This window comes from Rutidosis leptorrhynchoides, chromosome 6 (assembly GCF_046630445.1).
Source record: "Rutidosis leptorrhynchoides isolate AG116_Rl617_1_P2 chromosome 6, CSIRO_AGI_Rlap_v1, whole genome shotgun sequence".
In the NCBI taxonomy this organism is placed as follows: domain Eukaryota; kingdom Viridiplantae; phylum Streptophyta; class Magnoliopsida; order Asterales; family Asteraceae; genus Rutidosis; species Rutidosis leptorrhynchoides.
The window spans coordinates 435,200,560-435,218,849 of record NC_092338.1 but is presented as its reverse complement, the minus strand read 5'-3'; the positions used below and the strand labels follow the sequence as shown (position 1 = coordinate 435,218,849).

Genomic DNA, 18,290 nt, shown 5'->3' with positions numbered 1-18,290 from the left:
CGGTTTGGTGGATTCATAGTATTACTAGATGACGGTTTTACCCTCACATGCATCGCACATGACTGAAGTTAACGGACATTTTTTACGTCCGTTAGAGGCAGGGACCACCCACCCTCGTTTTGTAAATCACAAGGACAACGAACCTCGAAAATGAACATCAAGGACCATTTACCCCATTTCATGTAAACCACAGGGACCATTTATCCAATTTTCTCTTGAAAATACAAAAATACCTTCACTTGGTCTGTACACGTGTTGAGTTAGAGGAGAAATACTAATGATCGTTGGCGTTAGAATCATCCGTGAAATAATATAATAATTCGAGTTCAACAAAGTAAAAAAAATGTTTAAAATCCACCTAGATTATTTAATACAAAGTTTATGGATCAAGGTCGTAATTTTGTCAAATTAAAATACTCCGCAATAAAATATTCGTAATGAACAAAACGGTTCGCCAAATCTCACGCTACGAAACGAACTCATCATCATCCTATGAAAGCAATTTTTACTACTACCAGTACTATCTTTATCTTAAAAACCCTAAAAATCCTAATCATCCTTTTTATTTCTTTTTTTATACATATAATAAACGATCGATCGAATGACCAACTAATATTGTTAAAATCCTCGAAAAATATATGGATTCAGGATCATCAAAAGGATTCGATTTTGCTTCATCAGACGATATCCTTTGTTCTTACGAAGATTACACAAATCAACAAAACAATCACAACGGAACAACAACAACTCACTCTGATTCAAACGCCATTGCTACTAATTCATCTAAGGTTTTATTATTTTTCTCTTTTTATGTTCCATCCAACTGTTGCGACTTTAGTTTAGGGCTTGTTATTTTACAAATAATATTGGATTGATTTATTTATTTACACTTTTTTTATTGGACTTTTGTTTAGCCTATCAATATATCTGCTGCGTATATTTTATTGACAGCACATAATAATATATATTCAGTATCTATCTGTATTTAGCTTACGTCACTATATAAACTACAGTAATTATGAGTTTACATGGTGAGCTTTCAGGAGAAAATTGCTCTTATGGTGACAAATTTAGGGAGGATTTTGGTGATGCAAAATATGTATTATTGTATTAACAAGTAGCATTTTTTATTATTATTTTTTTTTATTTTTTTTTTTTATTTTTTTTTTGTAGCAGGCACTTAACTATATCTTGACTGAATGTGTTTAAAGTGTAGGTTTCATGTGTAGTAGAAGCTTCTGTTAGATGTAAATTGCATATTTCAAACATATGTTATGTTTAATGCTAGTCTTACCACATAGTTTTATTTGTATCTGGCATAAAACAATAGTGTGTTTTTGTGTATATTAGGCTTAAGTAGATACTATTCGAAAGTACATTTTGTTGACATTTTGGTTTTATTTTGGAGCTTGTTATTAATATTAATTAACTTATACGGGCTTTTATAGTGCTAATGCCGACTGTATTGGATGGCACAACAGGAATATAACAAAAGTAGGATGAGTAGACCATCTGGATTCCATACTTCTTATAGTTTGCGTGATGATTCTGGTAGCCAAGATGTAATTATTGATTCTGTAGAGAGATCCATGAAGAAACATACTGAAAATATTATGCGCTTTCTCGAGGGACTTAGTTCTCGTTTGTCGCAGTTGGAGTTATATTGTTATAATGTTGATAAATCTATTGGGGAGATACGTTCTGATCTAGCTCGTGATCATGGAGAGTCAGAGGCAAAGCTTAAGTTTTTGGAGAAGCATGTTCAAGAGGTAGGTAAAGATATATATGGCAATATGAGTAGATATGGTAACAAATCATGTTGATAAAATACTTGCCATGCATGATTATTGATGCAGGTTCATAGATCCATACAAATCATAAGAGATAAGCAAGAACTTTCCGATACCCAAAAGGAACTAGCTAAGCTCCAACTTGCACAAAAAGATTCTTCATTTAGTCACGAATCTCACAAAACCGAGGAAACATCGACTCCTACTTCTGTTACTAAACGGAGCGAGAATAACGCAAGTGACGGGCATAATCAACAGTTAGCTCTTGCACTTCCCCATCAACCGGCCCCACTCCCTGCCCAGTTGGCACCTCTACCCATGACTCAGCAACAGCAACAGGCAGCGACATATTATTTGTCTCCTGCCCAGTTACCCAATATACCCGGGCCATCACAACCCACTCAAACACTCTATCAAATGAGTCAGCCTCAGCCACAGCAACAGCAACAACCACAACCTCAGTATCAGCAGCAGTGGGCCCCGCAGGTGCCGCCACCTCAGCCTGCAGTTAGGCCCTCGTCACCTCAAGTTTTCTCTTATCAACAAGTAAACCCTGAAACCCTCCCAAGCAGTTTGCCAATGCAGATGCCATATGGGTTTGGTGGGCCTGGAAGGACCAATCAGCCGCAGCCACAACCACCGCCACAGCATTTGAAGCCTGGTTTTGGAGGTCAACTAGGTGATGGGTATGTTGGTGGTGGGCCGGGGTTGCAAGGGAATACTTATATGTCGTACGAGATTGAAGGGGGACGGGTCCCGCAACATCCAAGCCACCCGAGTCAGCTCCCTCAATCTGGGTACCCTCCAAAGCCACCACAACAAAATTGTGGTAGTAGTGTGATGGTTCGTCCACCACCACAAGTCATGCGTAACCATCCATACAATGAGCTGATCGATAAGTTAGGAAGCATGGGATACAGGGGTGAGCACATGATGAATGTGATTCAGAGGCTAGAGGATAGTGGACAGACTGTTGATTTCAATACGGTGCTTGATAAGCTGAATGCTCGTCCTTCAGGTGGGTCTCAAAGAGGATGGTCCGGTTAAACCAAGTATGAAATATTCAAAATCCATACAATCTCAATAGCAAGTTACATATGTTTTAGCTTTAACATATACAGTACGTAATAAGTTTCAATATGATTTGTCATAATGATTTTGGTACATTTGGATGGAGCGATATGTTTTAGTTTCGATTCTCCCATTCCAAAATCTGTTATTTTTATTGAGAAAACCTGATTTTGTGATTTGACGTAGAGAATACTAGTTCACTTTTGCTCATTGTGGAACCATTCTGCTTGTTATGTATGAATTTGTACTTTTATGCGCGGTAACATTCAAATTATATTCCAATTCGTTGCTTTGTTTATTTCGGGAAAACATCATACTTGTTTTTCTTAGGTGGGTATGCATTATATTATGCTCGTCCACCACTACAATTCTTGTGGTTATCATTGTTTTCGAGATCTATAATTCAAAATGACTTTTAACTTGGGTAATTTGTGTCAAAGAAAGATTGTTTTTTTGGGGCCATAAGTTCTTTTTACCTTGTTTGGACTGATAGCAAAACAAATATATATAAAGGTTTTTCAAATTTTAGGTTCTTTCAAAATTTTGGAGCATGTTGGATGACCTATCTTGCACACCCTAAGGTGCCCCTGACAGAGACCATGGGATCAATGAATGGGTCCGTGCCTATGTTCAAGATGACTGGTTTTGATCCCTGGTGAGCTGAGGTGGTTGGCGGTTGTGTGTGCCATTTGGCGGCTTAGGATGTTGAGAGACGGGGTTGTATATTTATTACTTGGAAATCGCATAATACGTAGAGAACAAGTTTGTTTTCGAATTTGAAGATGATACGATGATACAAATACTTACCCACGAATAATGTGTTCTTAATAAACACAGATAACAGTTACATCTTATTTTGTAAAACTGAAAAACGATAAATATAGTCGACGCAAACAAAGAACATAACTAACGTGAGCATGTTGTTCCCTACTTGAATTGGAGCCATGGGTCAAATAAAACAAGGTAGCTGCGATCATGGTCTGTGTCATAGTAAAAGAGCTAGAACGGGCTCGAGAAAGACTCCTGCATTAGCAAAGATTTTGCTTTAATTACTTGTGTCCTGGATCCCATGACGTAAAAGGCGTAACGAGTTTGTATATTTTAGTTTTAGTTGATTACCTCATGATAATGATATAATGGAACACTTTGTTTTTCGATATCACGTATCTTCTTCATTGTCATGCCATACCATTCATCTACCCAAGCAAAACAATTACGATGGCTTTCAAGAAACAACGCCCTTCCACCCTAGGAAAAACACGTCCACATAAACGTACGTACATTGAATTGTGTGTGTGTGTGTGTGTGTACAAAAAAGAAATAAGCATGATACACTATATACTAGCAGAACAGGCGGGTCGGCGTCTGGTGAAGGCACAAAACAATTATGGGTCATAACAAAAGTAGTCTTTAATCAGGTCAAAATGGGTCAGGTTATGTTGACCCGTCATTTTTTTTTTCATTTTTTAATTGCATTAATAACTGATATATCAAAAAATAATTACAGAATTTGAACTATTATCAACAATAAATTTTAATTAAATAATTGGATTTTACAGGTTGTAAGCATTTGAATACACTTTGGCCGCTTTTTGTCCCAATCAACCAATGTGACCCATTTCATTATAACTAGGTTCTTAAGATATGAACCAAATATACTCACTTTAGATAAACGGGTCAAAACAGCAACCTCTATATACTAACCTTTATAGCATCAACAATGATGACATTATGTCAAACCACATGCGATACGTCCAGTTTGAAAATTTATGGAGGAACTATAAATTCAAAAGCATTTTAGAACTGTATACATAATATATTAAGACTCAAGAAATACCTCAATTAATGCTTGCTCAAGACGGCTTCCAAAACCCCAATATGGAGCATCTACTGTTACCAATTTGTATGCAGTCATAACTGGTTTACACCGATCCTGAAAATAAATTGCATCCAATCATACCACTTAAGCATTACAAGGTGATTTTTAGTGGAACATAATCACTTTCGTCTTTCGACAACAACCTGCCATCCCTGCAACAGAGGGCCACGTCCGGTTCTTACTGATCGGAATTTTGACAAGTCAACATCATTGCTACCAATTACATAACTCCAATAATCGTCACACGTTGAAGCAATATCGACAATTTCAACCTCACAGTTGTCTAATTGTTGTTTATTTAGACCGTGAACCTACACAAATAGTTGCTGTTAAGTCTTCAGAAAATTATATGCTTATGTTTAAAGGTGAAGGCTATGGTTACATTTTCCGAGTGCCCATTGTCTGCTCTATGAATAGTTTCTATGGTTAACGTAAAGCTTGTAAAATATGGACACTGCACAAAAGCAAAAGCACAAGCAAGTTACAAAAAAATAAACGAACATTAAACGGAGATCAAGGAGATTAAGCAAGATAAGTTGGTAAAGTGAGAAAACAATACTTAATTAATTACCTTAATTACTGCAAGTATTCCAAGTAGTTTCACAAGACAATAACACATGTGAATACAATTGCTATAAAAAATAACTTATATGACTAATGGAATTATTAAGGCAACTGAGTAAACCTGTTTTGCATTTTGGGTATGCGTTCCATGCTTCCTCTTGCATCGTGAGGACATGAGTTGGCACAAACGCACTAAGCCAAATAGGAACCTTGCTGCACATTTGACCAATACATTATATAATGTTGACTTACGACTTATTACCAAAGGTGGGCGACATAAAATGTGCATATAGTTTCACAGATTCAGATGGCTGTGAGCCAAACGTCTATTGCTATAGCTATTTAATAATAACAACACAATAATAACCTTGTGGACATAAATCTATAGTTGTATACTAGAGGTGGCAAAATGGGTGGGCCGACAGGTTATGAACTTATTTTGAGCCCCATACACAGTTAGGTCCATCTAATGACAAAACAATGATTCAGAAATCGATTAACAAAAAAAACAACATTGCTATTTGCTATCAATATTAACTAGCAAGAAACATAACAAATATGTAAGACACATGGATGCGTTTTAAACTACCTTTGCAGTCGGTATATTTTCGATGTGTAATGACCTTTTCCAAATAAACCATCTTCAAAGTATCGATTTTCTAAAACATCCACGCCTTCGGTTTCGCTAGTACATTGCTGCTGCATTTTCATTACCACATACGTCTGAGCTACTTGATACTGCAAATTTCACATAAAAACCAGCCTCATTAAATTCTACCCCTAATAAACATAAAAACCAAATAATTTCAATTAATTTACCTCTTCTAATGTCAATGGCATGACAATCCGGCTTTTTCGGAGAAACAGCAAATTAAGAAAACTCCAAATAAGATTTACACAGTTTACAATCAAAGCAATATACAAACCACTAACACAAATCATATAAATCAATCTCATTGTAATAAACCCTAGAATGATGAATGTTAAAATGGGATTATGCATATATGTTATTGGCTGACAAAGTTCTAAACTTTATATATATACACAGAAATTCAGAAAACCCATGACTTAAAAACTTGTAAGCAAACACAGAAAAACACAAAATTACACTATATATGATTTGCGGGGAAAAAGGATACAATTCTTTCATCAAAACCATCGGAAAAAGATGACAATTTTCTTGAATGTACAAACAGATGATTGATATTGCAAAAAGTTTGAAGCTTTATTTTGTAGTCAAACAGGGTCTTAGTAATATTCGTGTTAAGATTCGGTTGTTACTCGAGTAGTCGAGTGTAAGACCATTACCAATAATGGAACTTTATAGCTGGACTTTTATTTATTTTTTTCTTTTTTTGCGAAAAAAAAAAAAAATTTAAATAAAAAAAATCCGAGGATCTAAAACCGGACATTTAAATGACAATCTTAAATCTTACGGAGTAATTAAATGAAATTACATAACAATAATAATAATAAAGAAAATTATTTAAAAATTAATTATTAAAAAGTAATAATAATATAATAATAGATAATAATTTAAATTAAATATCTATATATTCATTTTGAGAAAATGAACAGTAGCAATAGTCAAGATTAGCTGCTAATTTTGGCTTTAAAAATCATATTAAATTAAATTGAAAAATTTAGTGATATAATATTTTACGAGTTAATAATCATTTTATAAATGAAGAGCCGGACAAATTTCAACAAAAATAAAAAAGTAGTGTACAATCTAATAGAGTTAAAATCAAGAAGTGACGAGTTTTCATTATATGCTCTTCCATTCGTGTCTCCTATAGAATCACTTAACGAATTTTAACAAACAATAGTTAGCGTTAGAGACCAATCAAGTATTATGTGCAAACCACATAATTCTCTACTTATTGATATTTATATAAAATTGATATAAAATTAAATCTAAAATATAAATGTATAAATTAATTAAAATATTCATTGTTATTAATATAATTAATTATTATTATTATTATTATATTTAATATTTATGATGAATTTGTAATTGTTAATTGGTATTAATTATTATTATTTATTATTTATTTAAAATTTAGTATTATAATAATAATAATAATAATAATAATAATAATAATAATTATTATTATTAAAAAATTCAAATTAAATTATTCAATATTCAATCGTATTGTTGGTCTCTAAATAAATAAAGGGAAACTCGATACCCGGATCTGATCCGGTCCCCCAAGTTTTTATCATTTTGGCGGTTACATAATACTGTATTTTGAAAACCACTTTCACACACAGTCACAGAATTAGGGTTCCGAATATGGAATCGGATCTGCCATTAATTGAAATGGATGAAGAAGACGATGATGCTCTTATTCCACTTCCTAATCAAACTCCATCCAAATCATCCTTCTCCTTTTCGCCTCTCCTGACTAGTAAGTTTCCACAACCCTATATCATCTATATCCTATCATATATATTTTTGTATTTGTACGTATTTACATATACACACATCATTGTTTATAAATTAGAAATTATGTTTAGTTATGTTCTACATTGTCATAATAATTAAACTTCAGTTGATATGATTAGTGTGTTAGCTTCAATGGATAGATTCACTAGGACTTGCATTATAATCGCTAGGGTTCACTTTTTCCCCCAAATTAGTTTTGTCTTTTACTTTCGATTCTTTAATTAAATGATATATGTGTATGTTGTTTAAAATATAAGTTAAAATGTCGATGTTCGGATTCAAAATGATTAGTACTTATCGCAGATAGTCTGAAAGATATGGAGAAAGCTAGCAGTTCATCAGTCAAAGCTACCAATAACAAAGAGAATATTAATTCAAACAATGTACAAGTTCCAAAGTTAGGCATGAAGCCTATGCCGATGAAGACGAGAAACAAGGGAGCTGGATACAATTTGCGGAAAAGCTTAGCATGGGATAGAGCTTTTTTCACCGATGAAGGTTTGCCCCAAATTTTCCTTATGATTCACAACTGAAATACGGTTATTTTGCTGAGTTTTTCAGTCACTTGTTTTTATGAGCAATTAATATTTTTTTTTATCATTTGTTAGGCATCCTGGATCCTTATGAATTGACCTTGATTACCGGAATTAATGATTATTCACGAGGAGGGGAGTTGCCTGTTATGAGTGAAGAAGGAAGTTCATCTTGTTCTTCTTCCAGCAGATGTAGATTCGAGCCCAATGACAGTGAAGATAATGTAGAAGTTGTATCTAAAGAGATACATGGAAAAAGCTGTATATTAAAGGGAAAGAGAGAGAAGACGTGTTCTTCAATGGCAAAACACGATTCTTTAGCTCATCATAAAGTATGTTCACGTGTTGCTTCTTGTTTGGACTCCTTTAATTAGAGCTGTTTATCATCCATTATGTGTTTAGAATAATTGAATATAATGTTTGCAGGTAACGCACAAAGCTTTTTCAATTGATCGTACAAATAGAGTTAGGTCCAAGGTTGGCGGCTGTTCAGCGCATATCGCTGCATCATCATATCCTTGTTATGCTTGAGCAAGTTAAGATTTTACTTTTAGTACTTTTTGACTTTTTTCACCTTAATTTTGACTTATTGTTGATTATGAGAATATGAGCCTTAACTCTCGTACTTTAAAGAGGCCAGAAAATCCAAACATTTTGAAAACATCAAACAAAGATCCTAAGCTTCCTAAAATACCAACGTCAAAGCCAGGATCTTGTATTTCAGCTACAACAAAAGGTTCTATAAAACCAGCCCAATTAGGGCGCAGTCTGATTCCTAGATCAAGTAAGTGTATTTAGGAACACATTCTACATCTTATCTATTTGTTTATTTCTTGCATGATTTTTTTCCTTGTTCTTCATTTCTGCTCGTAGCCACAAATGTTCAGAAGGATGTTGGGTTGAAAAGCTCTATAAAAAATCAGCGAAGCTCTCAAAGTAAAGCGAAAACAAGTTTAGGTAGCCGAAGTTCGTCAGCTAAAGAGCTACCTAAAAGAACTTTAAGAAATTTGGTTAGAACTCTGGCTCTTGTAATCTCTATCCTCCAAATCTAATTCATATAACACAATAATATACTTGGAAGCATGTATAATTATATAAAATGGTGTTTCAGTACCATGGGACCTGTAATTGTTATCTACCGAATTGTCTTAACTTTTTTAGCATATGTTATGCAGACAAACTCATCTTCTAAAGCAGCTTCCTCTACCAAATCACGATTAGTACAGGTGGACACAACTAATAATGAGTCAGAAACGGTTCAAGATAGGTCGCAATTGGTTCTAGAGGAATCTACTCTTGCATATAGAAATCCAGCTCATGATACTGCAAAAAATACGGTTAAGATTCAACCCTCTGTTAACCTTTATCTCTCAGAATAACATGTCTAATTTATTTCCAAATGCTATAAATGCAACTATGAAATAAAATTATATGGATCTGAAGTTGCTAGACATATATCTATCCGGTCACTAACTGGAGTGCCTATTGTTTCCTCCTAATCATACAGAACAACTTAACAATCGAAGCCGCTAAGCTGAACAGTTCAGGACATTGCTATAATCAAAGACATAGTAATAATCTGATGATTTCAAATAGATTGCATATATGTGAAAGTAAAGATCGTCCTGCTTCACCTGCAGCACCTCACCATATGAACATTTACAATACTGGTGTATATTCGCAAAATATTGAACCTGCAAGGCCCTCAGGACTGAGATTACCTTCACCATCACTTCGGTTTTTTGACCAGGTATCTTTTTTAGCTTCAAACTGTATCTCTTTGCTGAAAATATAAAAATATCTCCATCGTTAACGGTGCATTCTTGAGCTTGTAAAAAAGGATAATATCGTTATGTGGGTTCTTAAGACTTGAGTTGGAATATAAGGAAAAAGTTACCCGAATCTTTTCTTATGGTTCCTTTCTCTTGCCGCCAAAATCACAAATTCAGAGGACACAACTTTTACCCTCTGGTTTCTCTCAATTTTCTAGCTTAAAAAAATAATTTAAAATCTATTGAACACTGAATAATTAATCGATTAACATGTTTCTTTAATGACTGCAGACAACAGCTTCAGAGTCTGTTCCCTTGCAGCGGAAGGAAAATCAACAGTCCAACTCAAATATGAGTTCTAACAGAAAAATTGATGCGCGGAGGCCACCAGCTGTACCAACAAGAACACCTATGAAAATTAGTAACATTGAAGAAACTATATGTTCTGAACTAGCCACTCCTAATACATCCTGCTGTAACTCTAGGTTGAGTATATCACCTAATTACATGGAAAACACTAATAAAAGGCTCCCATATTCAAACATGAGTCCAGATATAGTTAGAGAGAATGAGCCAATGGTAGACATGATGGTGCAATATGAACGTAGGCGTTCAGGGCTTGAGTTACATAAAGTCAGTGGACAAAAGAACCAAAATCTCAGATATGTCAAAAACTTGGAATTGGACAAGATAACTTGTAAGGGTGATGAGGAAACAAGAGCAAGTCATATTGAAGAAGACAAACAACAAAATCTTAATGATGTATCAACCTTTATTGAACATATTTTGACTCGGGTGGATGGTCATACGACCATTATGCAGGATCCGACTCAAACATCAAGAGAGCAGTCTCATACAGAAAAATCTGATTTGGAAAAGTATTCTGTTTCAGTGCAACATGAAAAAACAGGGCAAGAAAATGACATTGAAGTTGTAGATGTTAATAATGAACCAGTTGAAGCTGATACTAGATGTAATATTGATAGATCTCTCAGCGAGACAAAGGTAAGTAATAGCATAACATCTAGTGATTCCCTGAATGATGAAGCTCAAAATGGAAGAAATATAAATGCCATGGAGTTGAAAAGTTGTGTTTGTATTATGGATACTGTTCAAGGCCATGATGATACAGACAGTTCGGATGTATTGTCTACTGCTGTTGAGACGCCGGTTCTATATAATCATCCATCTGTTGAAGGCATCCACATCGACCCAAATGTATCCATCGAGAATAAATCCTCGATACAGGATAGCAGTACGAATAATTCTCAATTCAGTTCTGAAGGGCAGTTTGCTAATTGCAGTCAAGAACAGGGTCAATGTGCCAATGCATGTGAGATTAACGATGATGTTATCCAACAACCAAGCGGCTCAGTTGAAGAACAAAACGGGGTTGATGTAGCTTTGACTCCGGATAAATCACTTGCAGATTTACAGTTGGGTTTCAGAGAGTTTTCTCCTTTGAGTGATGATAACAACCGGTCTTGCCTCTCTCGTCTCGCACCTGAGTTCGAGCGTAGTAGTGGGACCGCTTATGGGGGCGATGATGCACTCGTTAAACAAGAATCAGTGCTGGACATTGCTCTATGTACCGAGAGTTATCCGCAGTGTCTGGAAAATATGGGAATAGATATGGTGGATGTAACAATTGACGCTGAATTACACGATCATTCGATACAAAAGGTTGATAGTAGTGATGTATCTGGAAAACAGCTAGAGTTCTCTGATCCTGTTATCGAAAAGGAAGAAACTTTTAATAGTGTGGTATCATGCTCATCCCCTCGAGAGGTTGCTGATGACGTGCTACAAGAAAAGAGAACATCGTTGGATGTGTTTCTTGACAGTGAACAGGTTTTGACGGATGACAATCGTGTCTCTATGAAGGAAAGTTGGTCTCCTGAAAAGATTACTGATCTTGACAAACTTCACAATGCTTTGGAAAGTTTCGTTGCTGTTCCAGAAGAAAGTATTAGTCATGGATGTCTATTACCAAACTCAGATGCCAATTCCCACATTTTTACAGAAGAAAGTGTTCCTGATCTAATTGTTGGTGGACAGCATAATGAGGTTCAAGGTTTTGTTGGGATCGAGCCGCCAATTGAAACACACGACTCTTTAACAAATGGACAGTCTGGATCGTGCGGCCATGACCCCTCAGAGTCTAATTCGCTGACTACATGTGTGGAAACCACAAGTACAAAACTCCCTTTAGTCACTGCAGATTTATGCTCGGTTGCTGGAGGAGAAGAGAGCATGCTAACAAGTTCACACAGCATTGGAGAAGAAGATGAAGCTGAAGGTCTTAAAGAAGAAGACAATCCAATATCGGATGAATTTCAGCGTGAATTTGACAATGGGAGTGACCTCAAAAAGAATAAAGATGCAACAGTGTCGATGTAAGTAATTTCATCAAATTAATATAGCTTGGTTACATTTATCTTCCTTTTTCAAAATTTGACTTCTTTATATAGCTTGGTGTAGCTTGATATTCTAAGTAAGGGTGCTTTTGTTTGCCTCTTAATTGAATGGTTCAACATTGATCCGTTTATCATTTAGTGCGTTTGTTTTTAAAATCTAAATGACAAATGATGTTGATTTATTCAACAATTATAAATCATACAGAGTTGAATTACTCTCTTTAACATATATCACATCTATTTTCTTTAATATCCTTTTTAAATCATGTCTAAAACACTTATCCAACAATTATTTTCTGCCGTTAAAAAAAACAATTATTTTCTGCTATTTATTAATTTAAAAGGTTAATACCTCGATTTTACATCATTTAATTGTTCATTCAGAATGATTATCAAACAGGTTATTGTTGTTTAGAACCAAAATTCAGTGAGAACCTTTGAATCATTCAGATTTTGAACGATTCGGCGCTTAATCATTTTGTTTTATCAAATGCACCCTAATATTGTTGGACGTGTTTTTTGACAGTGAACATGTTATGTTTCTTGACAGTGAACAGGTTTTGACGAATAACAATCGTGTCTGTATGAAGCGAAGTTTGTCTCCTGAAAAGATTGTTGATCTTGACAAACTTCACAATGGTTTGGAAAGTTTCATTGCTGTTCCAGATGAAAGTAATAGTCACGGACGTCTATTACCGAACTCAGATGCCAGTTCCCACATTTTTCATATGGAGCAAGCAAGTATTTCTGATCTAAGGGTCGGTGGACTACCTAACGAGCTTCAAGGTTTTTCTGGGATCAAGCCACCAATTGAAACATACGACTATTTCACAAATGGAGAGTCTGGATCGTGTGCCCAAGACCCCTCAGAGTCTAATTCGCTGACTACATGTGTGGAAACCACAAGTACAACACTCCCTTCAGTCAATGCAGAATTATGCTCGGTTGCTGGAGGAGATAAGAGCATGCTAACAAGCTCACATAGAATTGGAGAAGAAGATTCAGCTGAAGGTCTTAAAGAAGAAGACAGCCCAATGGTGGATGACTTTCACCATGAATTTGACAGTGGGAGCGATCTCAAAAAGAATAAAGATGCAACAGTGTCGATGTAAGTAGCTTTAGCCAATTTTTATAAATTTTTGACTTCTTTATATAGCTTGGTGTAGCTTGATATTCTCACTAATATAGGGAGAAAAATCTAAAACTTGATATTATCTATGTTGTCAGCAAGAGCTCAAATAATATCAAGAGGCCAGATAATTCCTTGGTCATACATCCGCCAAATGCTGTCCCCTTTTCTGATGAATGGTTGGCAGCTATCGAAGCTGCTGGAGAGGTAATACGCTTGAAACTCGTAGAATAAGCTTAAAATATTTTTGGCTTTCTAAATCATTAAACTAAACATTGGATTTTACTAAAAAAGTGTATTATATCTTTCTGCTTACCCTATCTCTATGTAATCCTACCTTTTTCTTTACCCACCGTTGGTGATGTAACACAGGTTATAATTAATTAAGTAGCTTGTATTATCATATTAGGCACCACTTAGATTATAGATTATTCTGATTATAACGCTCTTGACATTCCACTAAGCCTGTTAATCAAAAATGTTGTTTCTGTCTTATAATGAAGGTTTGTAAGTATTTTTAAGTCAGAAACTAGCTGTCTAACATGTGAAAGATCTTGTTTCTGGAAAAATTTTTAATTACCCTTGCCAGGGTTGAATATTTATGGCACCCAATTCTTTATAATAGGCAATTTGAACTTTCTTTGCATGGTAAATGTATGATCTATATCACAAGAACAGTGTCACGAAGTAAATTGTGTCTTTCATGTTTTTTTAATTTCATATTGCTTTGATTGTATTAGAACTTACGTCATTTGATATTTGCTTTGGAATAGTGACAGTTCCTGCTATATGAGTTAAATAGTTATCGTTATATTAGTATAATCTAACAGATATATTAACACTCAAATCTCTTGTATTTTCGTGTTCATTCATGTCTCCTTTAGTCATATGAATATTATCGGATTACATGCTTAGTACCTTGAATGGAATTTTTTATTTTTTATTTTTATTTTATTTTTTTTGATATATAACTTCATTTTAATTTTACACAACAACAACAACAACAACAACAACAAAACCCAATACCACGTAAGTGGTGTATGGGGAGGTGATATGTAGACAATCCTTCCCCTATCCGAGAATAAAAGACAAGTCATTTCTCCACCCAGAGTGAAAACACTCTCAAAAGTAGAGAAAGTCATCCCTCTCTCTATTCAACGGATAGAGAGATTGCTTCCGAGTGGACCTCCGGCCAATAAGTAGGAAATTTTTTTTTAAAAAAATAAAATAAAATTAAAAATAAAATTGAGACGCCATGAAAATGGTTAAATCAAATTTCCATGAGTTTTAAATCCTGCCTGAAATTTACTTTAGGCTCTAAGAGTCAGTCAAGTCGCCAATAAATCGACGCTTGCTGTCGACTCAATAACTAGAGCCGAAAAAAATTTCTTGTTACTATAATGTTTACTGAATCCTATTCCTTAATCTGAGTTCTCATCAATAACTTTATATAGTCTGATTAAGTGCATATATCACCAATGGTGTTTTTTTTATTTTTTTTTTATTTTGATTGAAACCGTGTCCATCAAATGTTACTTTAATTGGTAAATCACTATTTTCTTGTTTTTAATAAATATTTGAACTTCAATAATAGCTTGAAGTTCAATTGAATAACAACCCTGTGCATGATTTGCTGCAGGCAATCCTTTCCATGAAGTGTGGTGCCGTACAACATTCACCTCCAGACAAATCTGTTCCTGAACCAAGCCCATGGTCTCCGGTATGACTCTACTATCTTAACAATTAGTCTTCATCTACTAAAATAAAACCTTACTAACACAAGATAGTTGTTGTTGTTCATAATTAACGCACATGTTATTTAGCAAGTAAAAAGAAACTGATAATATAGTGTTTGAAACTTCAGTTAAGGGCTACACGTTTGGACCAACTGCTGAAAATTACCTTCCTCTACCCTTGCCAACCTGTCTGCCCCACCCTTTTTGCCACCTCTACGATTTTCCGTTTTTCACATCAACTTATGAAAATTGATTTTCTTTGGGTGTAAATTGCAGTTATTGTTATTGTTACTGATGATTTTTTTTTTTAGAGTTTCAACTGTATATATAGTAATGTGTTTCTTGTAATGGATTTTAGGTGAAAAAGGCCATTCAACTTGGACCCTATGACTGTACAAAGTACATGAATGGTATGCCGTCAGATCCTCATTGATCAGATTAATAGCTTCGGGTTTGTGCATTCCTTATGCTGTTTGTAATCTCTTTTGATCTGTCTACATAGAAACCTCTGCCGTAGTTTCTAATTATCACGTTCTTTTACTCATTATAAACACATCAATAAAGGCCAATTTTGCGTTCAGTTGCATGTAGAAATGTAAATACTAACGGTAACTTCAATTAATGCAAGTGGGATTGACCTTAGTTATTTCATCGTTGGTGCAACTAGTTTTAGCTTTTGTGCAGTTACACTTGATCAACACACAAATCTACATCACCAGGTTAACTTAGCTAGAATTAGTTTCACTGTGCTCCGCCTTTGTAACATTTTGGTACTTGTACAAATAAGCACAAACCATATTCCACCCAAAGTTGACTAGAGCAATCACGTTCAACGCCCAGTATAATTAACCATTCTCCAATTTGGCAACCATCTTGTTTTTATCCTCAAGAAATCAACCATCACTGTTTCAAATAAAATGCAGTTTCAATAACATTGCTGCTGTACTGCTCTTTAAGTGGATTTGGAAATACTTGATACTTTGATAGTCAGATGACACTTGTTCTGAAATATGAAACGTTCTGCAGCATCCACTAGAACCAATTCAGGCGCAGGCCAAAGTGCATACATTGGTGCAATCGAATTACAACTAAGCTTATGAGTTTGAGGTGCATTGAGCCATCTTGGTTCAACCTGTGAAGAGACGGCCATGCTTGATATGGTCAATGCATGACCATGACCTATTCGTTTTAGAGGGGTAGGGGCGAGACGGGAATTTGGAACATTACATCAAGCTACATATTTTTGGTCGTTGGGAGTTATGGTTATAAAGTTGTGTGAAAGTAGCATTCCTTATTATATCTACTCCAAGGATGTTTGTATGCACGTTCCAAATGCTACCGTTTGAGTAATAGGATTCTGTCTTTTCCGTTTGAGTAATAGGATTCTGTCTTAGTAGTTTGTTTAGCATATTCAAAATTCGTCAGTCTAAAAGATTATTATATTATATTATATTATATTATATTATTATATTATTATACCTACGTACTAAAACGCACCCGGATTTTTGACGTTTCTGTTGTTTTGAATTGTCGTTTTGAGTTTGCGTTCACACTGCAATCAGCCCCTCAACTTCGGCTCAATTTACACAACGGTCTTACACTTTTCTAGGGGTAGAAAGTGTAAATATATTATTTTATTAAAATAAAAGAAACTAATTTTACCCGAATTTATAACAGACCCTATCTTCTCGCTAGGTGTGATTAAATTTTTCCGAGATCAACGTTCAACACGAAAAAATCTAACGAACCCAACAGGACTAACTATGCGCGAAACGGACACTTCTCAAAAAATGCTAAACACCTCGTGCTATCTTCAATACATATACATATACTTATAATAAACAACCCAAACTACCTACATCATATCGATGGTGATGTTTCCATTTTTTACACAATCTTCCTGACGTTAAAAATGCATATGCCATTAGGTATACTAGGTACTAACGACGTGTATCCAAAAACACCCGTAGCAAAGTGTTTTTATTTCCGTAAATACATAACGCTACGTTAACTATGATTATGTTACCCGAAAGACACCGCGGCATCGCGCAGGCCACTTTTCTAGTTAATGCTATTCTAAAAGATTATTAATGCTATTCTGTTATAAGTTGATACTTAAAGGATGAAACATGTTTTGGGGAGATCGAACCCCCAAATTTTGTTTTTCTTTTAAAAATTCATCCCGTAAGAGTCGAATGCATGTAATATACTTCCAACGAATATCTCCACATGGCAGGATTACATATCATCTCACTTTGTAAATGGTTGTAAATCCTGCTAAGAGCGTGACTTGAACCTACAACTATTTTTACAAAGACTTCCATGGGCTGCATATTTTAGTGCAATGAGTACCATTTTGTCAAGGCTTTCTTTGGAAACATATTTTGATGTTAACTAATTATGTTTAATTATACAATTTGACAAATCGACCAAAATACACCTTTTAAACACTACATACCTTTCACTAAATAATACCATAAATATACGCCACGATTATACACCGTGCAAGTTACCAAACACAATTTTCAAAATAAATTTTTTGATCCAACCAAAATCCACGAAACCGTCGTAGGTGACTGTTGGAGCTATTCGGATCTTCGGATCGATGTTCTAGCGAATCGTTGACTTTCGGGTGTCGATTTAGTCGAACCGGATCGTATAGATCAGATTAGATCAACGCCTAGAGTCGTTATTCGACTTGGGTGGGTTTTCGGATATGATCTTGATGGAGAGAAAACTAGGAGCGGTTTATGGTTATGGGATCATAAGTCTCAAATGATAAACGTTAAACTCTATTTATACTCATTTGGGCCTTTATCGAACTTGGGCCTTTTATGCACCAACATACTCCCCCTAGGACCTAGTTCGATCAACATTCCTTCTTTACTCGGATTTGTACACCAACAAACTACCTTGAGGATCATCATACTCCCCCTCGGATGCGGCGTTA

General features: G+C 35.0%; 3 protein-coding genes across 5 annotated transcripts; 2 read left to right on the top strand and 1 right to left on the bottom strand.

Moving 5' to 3' along the window:
- Positions 1-478: 478 nt before the first annotated feature.
- Positions 479-3,072, top strand: LOC139853333 (uncharacterized). Of its 2 annotated transcripts, none has more exons than XM_071842708.1 (3): positions 479-788; positions 1,482-1,769; positions 1,857-3,072. In XM_071842708.1, the coding sequence occupies exons 1-3, from the start codon at positions 639-641 to the stop codon at positions 2,835-2,837; spliced, it is 1,419 nt and encodes a 472-aa protein (XP_071698809.1). In that variant the 5' UTR covers positions 479-638; the 3' UTR covers positions 2,838-3,072. The 2 variants fall into 2 exon arrangements, with proteins under 2 accessions (XP_071698809.1, XP_071698810.1); XM_071842709.1 differs by having other exon boundaries at positions 674-788; positions 1,449-1,769.
- A 564-nt stretch (positions 3,073-3,636) lies between these two features.
- Positions 3,637-6,583, bottom strand: LOC139855552 (uncharacterized). The gene is made up of 10 exons (XM_071844786.1): positions 6,444-6,583; positions 6,124-6,154; positions 5,894-6,042; positions 5,426-5,517; positions 5,312-5,319; positions 5,123-5,194; positions 4,884-5,051; positions 4,699-4,794; positions 3,981-4,109; positions 3,637-3,884 (listed from the first exon to the last, which is right to left on the bottom strand). Exons 1-10 carry the CDS (start codon positions 6,461-6,463, stop codon positions 3,861-3,863), a joined length of 789 nt encoding a protein of 262 aa, XP_071700887.1. The 5' UTR covers positions 6,464-6,583; the 3' UTR covers positions 3,637-3,860.
- A 1,007-nt stretch (positions 6,584-7,590) lies between these two features.
- LOC139852304 (uncharacterized) lies at positions 7,591-15,973 on the top strand. Of its 2 annotated transcripts, none has more exons than XR_011761001.1 (13): positions 7,591-7,715; positions 8,057-8,251; positions 8,362-8,618; positions 8,713-8,798; positions 8,913-9,070; positions 9,160-9,296; positions 9,462-9,623; positions 9,794-10,036; positions 10,350-12,454; positions 13,026-13,583; positions 13,707-13,811; positions 15,244-15,324; positions 15,699-15,973. XR_011761001.1 is itself a non-coding variant. In XM_071841575.1 (13 exons), the coding sequence occupies exons 1-13, from the start codon at positions 7,601-7,603 to the stop codon at positions 15,771-15,773; spliced, it is 4,281 nt and encodes a 1,426-aa protein (XP_071697676.1). In that variant the 5' UTR covers positions 7,591-7,600; the 3' UTR covers positions 15,774-15,973. The 2 variants fall into 2 exon arrangements, 1 of the variants encoding a protein (XP_071697676.1); XM_071841575.1 differs by having other exon boundaries at positions 13,703-13,811.
- Positions 15,974-18,290: the final 2,317 nt, after the last annotated feature.